Here is an 8,641-nt window from a genome sequence, read left to right as displayed (position 1 = left end):
CTTCTGGCCCTTTAAATACAGTTCCTCATGTTGTGACCCAACCATAAAATTTTCGTTGTTACTTCATAACTGTAATGTTGCTACTGTTATGAATCGTCATGTAAATATCTGATATGCAGGATGGTCTTGGGCGACCCCTGTGAAGGGGTCGTTCGACCTCCAAAGGGGTCGTGACCCACAGGTTGAGAACCGCTGTTCTGCAGTGTCAGGCTGTGGACAATGCCTTCCTGGACTACCACCTCTAAAACACTGAAATCTCTACCCAAGTGCAGGGACTAGTCCAAGTGCTACACTACTGCGGTGGGTTTAAGTGCCTTCCATATAGTGGGCATTCAATATATTCCTTGTGAACAACTGGATTACCAGAAACAAAAATGTTTTACGGTTCCATTTAAAGGGATCTTTGGAGATCATATTTCATATTCAATAATTGGCCCCCAGTTTCACTGTTTTGTGAATCTGGGATATTTACCAATAAAATGGGTTCCTTATTCTCAATGTATGGATGGGTCTATCTTTGTTCTCTAGAATGATGGGAGCATTGTTGAAGTTTATGAAAAAGTTGAGATTTAGCATTGTGGTCAAAACATTACTAGGATCAGAGTGTGCCTTTTTTTAGTTGGTACTTTTCCCAAAGATATCCTCAACTGGGTCCAAGGTCCTTCTCCCCCATCCCCATCCCTTTAATTGATTTGATTCCCTGGGTATTGCACATGCAAATGCCAAATTTCCATGGGAAACAAATAGCCCTGGGGTATGTTTTCTGGATGCTTGGGCAATACTTAGACGGGTTCTGTATTTGTCCTGATCTCCTCTACCTTCCCTCTCCCGACCCCTGCTTTTTAAACCTTTTCTTGAGAGACTTGTTTACCAAGTTGGAGAGCTAGAGGCTTAACTGGGGTGGTGTGAACGTAGTGCCCCCTGGTGGAATTTTGTGAGAATTACATGTCTCCCTGCAAGTTGAAGAGTGGGAAGTTGTTTTCTTGACTGGCTTTCAAGGGGAGGGCCTCTCTGTTGCATCTCAAATATAGTAAATTAATAATAGGTAAGTTTATTACCTGTACTGGATATTGAAGAGGTATTATCCTGTGGGTATCAATTGATTACCAGAGGCTTGTTTATGATTATAAAATTAAGCCAGATATCTAGAAATGGGCAGCCAGCAGCACTGTGGTGTTTCGCCTTCTCCATCAATGCGTACCGGAAATGAAGAGAAAGAAGGTCCCCTCTAAAAAAGGTCATTGAGAAAAGTCTAGGAACCAACAGTTAAGGAGAAATGGCAAGAATCAGGAAACTTGATCACAAACGAATCTTATCTTCAGCCCTCACATAGATCTGAGCCCAAAAATTTAAGACCCATCTAAAAGTTGAGAGTCAGCTAGATTCATTCTCTCTCTCTCTCTCTCACCCCAGGGGGCAAGGCTGGGGGGGGGGCGGGGATGATGAACAGAAAGTGTGACAAGAGACATCATTTAAGGGAGTCTAGAATATTTGCACTGCTGCTTGCTCTTTTTTCTCTTTTCTCTCTCAACAATTTCATTTGGAGGATCACTCCCTTCACCATTGCCATTAGCAAAATCACAGTGAGCCAGAGGACATAGTCATTGGCTTGAGTCAGACACACTTACACTCGAATTCCTGTCTTGCTAGCTGTAAGACTTGGGCAAGTCAGCCTGTTGAGTCTCAGCGTTTTTTGGAGGTTCCTTGTAGAAATGCTTGTGGAAATTATAAAACAACTAGAGGCCCGGTGCACAAAATTCATGCATGGGATGTGGGGGGAGACGGGCGGTATCCCTCAGCCCGGCCTTCACCCTCTCCAATCTAGGACCCCTTGGGGGATGTCCAACTGCTGGTTTAGGCCTGATCCCACTGGCTCCTAACCACTCGCCTCACCCTCTCCAATCTAGGACCCCTTGGGGGCGGCCTGATCACTCCTAACTGCCCTCCCCTGCCGGCCTGATCACTCTCAACTGCCCTCCCCTGCTGGTCTAATCACCCCCAACTGCCCTTTCCTGCCAGCCTGATCTCGCCCCCTAACTGCTTGCCCCCCTCATGGCCTCATCACCCCTAACTGCTTGCTCCCCTGCTGGCCTGATGGCCCATAACTGCCCTCCCCCTAGCTGCCTATGCCTTGGCTCCCGCCACCATGGCTTTGTCTGGAAGGAACTTAGACATCCGGAAGAAGTCCGGTTGACCCAGTCTAATTAGCATATTACCCTTGTATTAGAATAGATTAGCACAGTAAACAATGCAGAAACAGAATAGTGGATTTTGTTATCCCAAGAATGAGGAAGAGAGTGGGCACATGACTAAGGAGATGACTTAGGCTTTGGGCTTCCAGAGTTTCACAGACCTTCCGACCTGTCTGGCAACGCTTTTAGAAGAAACGTGTAGGCAGAGATTTTGAAAGCAAACAAGCCTTTATTAAGCATCACCTATGCTACATAGTTGGCTCATACATAGGAAAGTATGTAACTTGATATGGCCTACACTCTAGATGGTGAGGAAAGGCCTCCCCAAGGGGATCGATCTCAGAAACAGAGCAAGCAGAGTGTATCATCTGCATGAGCCAATGAACAAGGTGGGTCTAGTAAATGTGTCTAAGAGTCCCAGAACAAAGGAGTCATAGTGGAGAAGGCCTCCTTGGGGGTGCTCCATGGTGTGAGGCTGAAGGTGGGTCTTATGCTGGGTACCAGATAACATGATAAAAATGTGATTGCGGGATGGCTTTCTGTGAAATAGAAAGGACTGAAATTTTGCCAACATGCATGGATAGGATCTAGTAAATTACATGTGCTAAGGTGGTAGTGGTGAACTATGTAAGCTTTGTCTGGAATAGGACTAATAAAATATGAAGTTAGGAAAACACTGAACATTTGGATTCTATAAAAATTTCAGTTGTACAAATTTGAAATGTTACTATATTAAAGCAGTAGTATAGTTTCACTTTATTAATTTGAAATTAACCCAATCCTTAAAGGGCTTTCTTTGAGAGGAGACAACAGTTCTGTTGATGCCAGCTCCACGTGGTAGAGCCATTTTGGTGAGCAAACAGAAATACCCACTATTCTTTATCAGGATGAGACATGAATGATTTCAGTTTTGAATTGTAAGAAATCATTACTCCCTCACGTAAAAGGCAATCACTTGTACCCAGAGAAGTAGCTGGTAGATGGAATGACTGCTGGACTCCCCTCTCTTCCCTTCAAAGGCTTCCCTTTTATTGCATTTTTAATCCCCATGGCTTTTCTTGCACATTTATCTATTTACGTGGTCCTCTTTCCCCCACCTCACCAATCTATTCAGCATCCCTTTCTCAGCCCCGTCTCATTTCCTCAGCAATTACAAGTTCAGGAGATGTACCAGCAGACGGAGACCAAATGCTCTCCATGGCCATTACCTTCATTGGAGACCAAAGAGGACACAATGCACACGTCTGAGAGAACCTACAAGGAAGAAGAAGGGATGGACAATGTGCCAGGTATCCTGGGCCCTATCTCACGGTGAGCTGTCTGGGAGGAGAAGAGCCTGGTCATCTTTCTCTGACTGCTCCACTTCTGGCAGCAAGTGGTAGTCGGGTCCTTCAGTGTTTGCATAATATGGAGCTTTTTTGGATCCTGTCAGCTTCGACCTGGGACTGTAACAATGATGCCAAAAGGAAAAAACACCATAGATTCCTAACAGGCACAAAGCATTGATCATCACATGCCAGCAGAAGAAGGTGGTGACAAACATGATGTCACTGATGTCATCATCCTGCCATGGGTAGCCGGTGACTGGTCTGTACAGAATAAAGCCTGCCTGCATCAGCCAGGAGCCCATCATCAGAAACAGAAAGGTCTCAATCATTGAGAGGTGAAATGCGTTGGGAGCCCACAGCTCAACAGTGAACACCAGCATGAGCAGGAACACCACCAAGATGAGTAGAGAATGAACCTGCAGCTCCACCCCTGTCGAATCTTGAACATGTGACACCAACAGCATCAGGAGCACGTAGAAGATCAGGACCAGGGCACCTTTTTCTAGGAGCACACACCTCTGAGGCAGCAAGTTCTTGCTCGTGACATCGACACAGCCATTGAGGGCGAGGAGGATGAACATGGTGAGGTGCTGCCACTGTTTGGGGAGCATAAATCTTGGTGGCAGTTCCCTGTTCATCAGGACCAACCCTCCTTTGATGCAACTGTTCTCATAAGCTATCAAGATGGAGCCGGTCACAATTTTCAACAAACCTCGGTAGGATATTTCCCACAGCTTGGCCCATCTTCCCTTATTTCTTGGAGGACATGAAGGATTCGGGCGAGAGTCATTGAATATCACAGCTTTGGAGACCACTATTGCCTGATACAGTCCGTATGAAAATAGAAACAGCCCCGGGTACACATGACCGATAAAGGTTCCCATTGACCTACAAATCTTCTTAAGGGAAGAGAGAAGAACAAAACTTGGGCCCGTCCACACCTTCTGGGGCCACTCCAAGGTCTCGACTTTGGAAAGAATTGCCTTCCACCAACTTTTATCATCTCACCCCTCCCACTGCCCCCCTACAGAGAGGAAATGTTTCTTGAATCAAGCCTACACCTTTGGTGGCGTAAAGCGTCATTGTTCCATTCCATTCTGGTACATTGGGAACTGGCTTCGGCCAAAGAAGAAAGTTGAGGAATGTGTTTTTAGGGGCTCCCCTCTATGGCCTTTGGGGTGCCTCAGGTCACACTTGTCCCTTTCTCCCGTGGATTCTTTCCCCTTGTGCTGCCCAACACTTAGAGCAGAAGGAGGGAGGACTAAGGGATTGGGTAGGGGTTACCATGATATCCAGAGGAAGCCGGGGCACTCACAAACCCTTGAATATCATTCAGTACCTCTCAGACATAAGTTGGGTCCAATTGTAAGGTTTTCTTTCTGGATACATATATTTATAAACATTTGGATAGATAACCATTTAATACATACTTACTGTCTACCTGGCTTTTCTATTCTTTTATAGACACATTCTGGAAAATGACCAAGAAAGCTCCATTCACCTCCTCCCCTTACCTCTTCACATCTTTGTCCCACCCCTACCCTCACTTCATCATCTCCACTGGATCTAAAAAGCTACCTTTTGATACGATTTTAGAGATAGTGGTGGTTTTGTAGTGTATAAACCTAAGCTTGAGTTATGTTTCCCAGAATTCCCTTTCCTATATGGTTCCAGGTTGAGCTGGCTACAAGAGAAATTTACCTGAGAATCTGAAGGTGGGAGCGAGGCAGCAACCTAAGCACACTCTGAAGGTGTAGGTGCCAGGGACCACTGTAGCTCATGCATTTGGTTACTGATCTCCTGGCTCACCTCTTTGGCATGGCCAACAGCCAGGTTTGTAGCTTCCTTACCTTCTCTTAGTGTGAAAGGCACCAATTTCTTCTGCAGGTCACCTGCCACTGAAGTATGAGGTGGTGAGAGGCAGACGTAGGCTCCATTTTGTCCTCATGGGTTTTGGTTTGTCCCTGCTCTTCCCTAGCTTCAAGTCATATACTTCTTCTGGCTGCTGCCATACTAACCTGAAATGACCTCAGGCCCATCATACAGCAGAGAGGCAACAGTTCCAAAGACTTCTTCACCACAAATGTTTAAGGTCTAATAACTATAAGACCTCAATATCTCATATCATTCTGCTCCCATGATGCATCCCTACTGATATAAGGGATTTAGGGTATAATCCTTAAAATGCAGATACTGTCGAGAAGAATGACTCCAATGAGCTGGTGTTGGCCCTTTGTATTTTAATATGAATTAGCCCATCAGCTTCATTTATCCATAACTAGTGTCTGATGTACCTTGGAAGACAGTGTCCTCGGTATTGGGTAACAACCAGACGAGTATAAGGCAGAGGATAGTGGAGAATAAAGTACAGAGAATGTGAGGCATGCACTGGGCCCACAAATGGTTCTGGTTGTATTACAGGAAGTACAGGGAATAGGAATTTCTCTGGGGGTACTGAGGGGAAAGGAAGTTTATCACTCAGCAAGCCGTGCTAACATCATGGTCTCCTGCAAAATCATCTCCCCTCAAAGTACAAGCAATGCTGTGAGCAGAGAGTTGGCACCTGCATGCTGACAGCGCCCCTGGTGGGGAGGAGGGGAATTCACACCCAGGTCACACAGCACTGCCTCAGCAAATACCTACTCTTCCTCAAGTCCACTTAATTCCAGAAAAATAAAACTTATCTCTGCTCTCGAGGATGGCAGTAATTTAGATTGCTTCTTGCTATTCAGAGATTTGGTGGGGATGGGTATTTGAGTGTGAAGGCAAGTAGGAAAAACAAAGCTTAATTCTGCTTTCTGAAGGACTTTGCTTTATTTCAAATTTTAATTTTAGGTGTTTTTATCCATTGTATAGTCATTGTGGGAAAAAAACACAGAAAAAACATCTAAGCAAAAAGAAGAACATTAAAAAATCATCTGTAGCCCCACAGTCTGAAGGTGACCATTGTCACCGCTGAGGTATAGGAACACAGTCTGTGAAGGCAGCCTGAGAAAGTGGGAAAATGCATTGACTGGAAGCCAGAAATCTGGGTTCTAAATCCAGTTCTCCCTTGATTTACTGAATTTCATACTCCTTAACTGAAAAAAATAAAAATTGAGTGTTGAACTTTCTATTAAAGTGAAAATAAAAGGGCATGGATACTGTTACACAGACATGAGCTTATTTATTTCCTGACTGGTTTTTCCCATTTGGTGAATTTTCAGAATACTTGGAGTACACTGTAAAGCTCAGTGCTTGATTCGAAGTGACAGGTTTTATGAGTCAGGAAGGAGAGGACCCCAGGGATTCTCTTTGGTTCTTAGATTTGCTCCGGGAGAAGCGTAGGGTCCATTGCTCCTCCGGGGATCAGCAAGGCTGGGCTAGAGATCATGTGGCCTGTAGGTCCCAAGAGGGGCTGCATTCGGTCATTAATTGTCTCCGGTACTTTGAGGCTGTGGGTCCCAGTGAGGTGGGGGCAGCAGACCTCACTCCAGCTCCCACACTCGTCTCCCCAGTTGTCCCTGGCAGCCATGAGCTCGTTGCCAGTGGCCGGAGGAGGAGAGAGAACAGCAGCACCAACCCAGTAAGGATGACCCAGCAGTTGCAAGTGGCGTGGATGAGGACAAGTAGCCCATCCTGGATGCTCAGGCCCCCACCTTGGCCACACACCAAACAACGCTGCATGTTCTTTGAAACATGAACACTCTGATCTCTTGGCTTTGAAGATAAGAATCTCCCACCCCAAAGCGGACACTGCCCACAGGTAGCCGAGAAGAAAGCCAGGGGGAGTGAATGATTAGCAGAGCTGGCAGACAGTCCTGAGTCTGTGGGAATTGAGTGCCTGGGAAGCTGTTTCCTGAGGAAAACTCACCTTGACCATGGAGCCCGTGGTGAGGCTCCTCTCAGACCTGCCTCCCCCACCCCGTTCTCGAGGGTCCCCAGGCACAGCCACTGCCACTTATCTTGTTTGATATGCTAGAATGAGTAGGAAGGTCCTCAGGAATTTAGTAAACGTGAACTTAATACAATCTGTGAATCCTGAATGCCGCAGGGCATATAAAAATATTGTAGTTCTTATCCTCAAAGAGCTTACTATTTAGTTGAAGGCACACAGTTCCATTCACACACACATACACTGAAGACATGAGAAAACTAGACTACCTCTCCTATAGAAATCAAGTGTCACATGTAAGTTAAAAATTTCTAACAGCAACATTAAAAACATGTAAAAGTGGAATTAATTTTAATGAGATATTTAACCCAACATGTCTAAAATGTTATTTCAACATGTTATTATAAAAACTATAAATGAGCCCTAACCAGTTTGGCTCAGTGGATAGAGCGTCAGCCTGCGGACGCAAGGGTCCCAGGTTCGATTCCGGTCGAGGGCATGTACCTTGGTTGCAAGCACATCCCCAGTGGGGAGTGTGCAGGAGGGAGCTGATTGATGTTTCTCTCTTATCGATATTTCTAACTCTCTATCCCTCTCCCTTCCTCTCTGTAAAAAATCAATAAAACATATTAAAAAAAAAAAAACAAAAAAACTATAAATGAAGTATTTTATGTTCCTTATTTCATACTAAGCCTTTAAACTCCAGCATATATTTTATACTTACAGCACATCTCAATTCAGACAAACTAAATTACAAGTGCTCCAGAGTTGTGTATAGTTAGGGCTGCCATATTGGATCATGCTGATTTAGGAGAGAATGACATGTTGAGTGAATTTCAGTTTTAGTGAAAAGAACAGTTCAGAGAGGACGTAGAAGTTTGGTCAGAAATGGCATGTAGGGAGCCACAGTATAAGCTTTTCAATGGCTGGAGGATTTTAGTATGGTGCTATCTACAAGCATCTTTTAATTTACTTCCTTTCTGTTTAGGAAGGCCTTTCTCGTCGTCGTCGTCGTCGTTGTCGTCATCATCATCATCATCAGAAAATGATTGCAGCTCACCTTTGCTGCAAGGCAGAAATACATCAGAGGAAGAGAGAAAGCCAGAGGCTGGGGCTCCAGCAGAACCAGGCACAAGGTCAGAGACGGCACGGCACGTGTGTTCATGCTGGCATTTGACTTTATGAGGGTAGCAAAAATACCCTTCTGTTGTGTTAAGCCAATAGGAGTTAAGGGTTTGCCTGGTTTT

The 8,641-nt window shown here is 45.1% G+C and overlaps 1 protein-coding gene across 1 annotated transcript; it reads right to left on the bottom strand.

Annotated features, from left to right (window-relative positions):
• Positions 1–2,710: 2,710 nt before the first annotated feature.
• LOC102754576 (transmembrane epididymal protein 1) lies at positions 2,711–4,407 on the bottom strand. Its single transcript, XM_006754482.2, has one exon. It carries the CDS (start codon positions 4,402–4,404, stop codon positions 3,499–3,501), a length of 906 nt encoding a protein of 301 aa, XP_006754545.1. The 5' UTR covers positions 4,405–4,407; the 3' UTR covers positions 2,711–3,498.
• Between the last annotated feature and the right edge of the window lie 4,234 nt (positions 4,408–8,641).

Source organism: Myotis davidii, unplaced genomic scaffold (genome assembly GCF_000327345.1).
Source record: "Myotis davidii unplaced genomic scaffold, ASM32734v1 scaffold591, whole genome shotgun sequence".
NCBI classification, from domain to species: domain Eukaryota; kingdom Metazoa; phylum Chordata; class Mammalia; order Chiroptera; family Vespertilionidae; genus Myotis; species Myotis davidii.
This window is presented reverse-complemented; position numbering and strand designations above follow the sequence as displayed.

What these genes read in the sequence shown, in the direction of transcription:
- LOC102754576 (XM_006754482.2), bottom strand. Translation starts at nt 4,404, where the DNA reads ATGGGAACCTTTATCGGTCATGTGTACCCGGGGCTGTTTCTATTTTCA.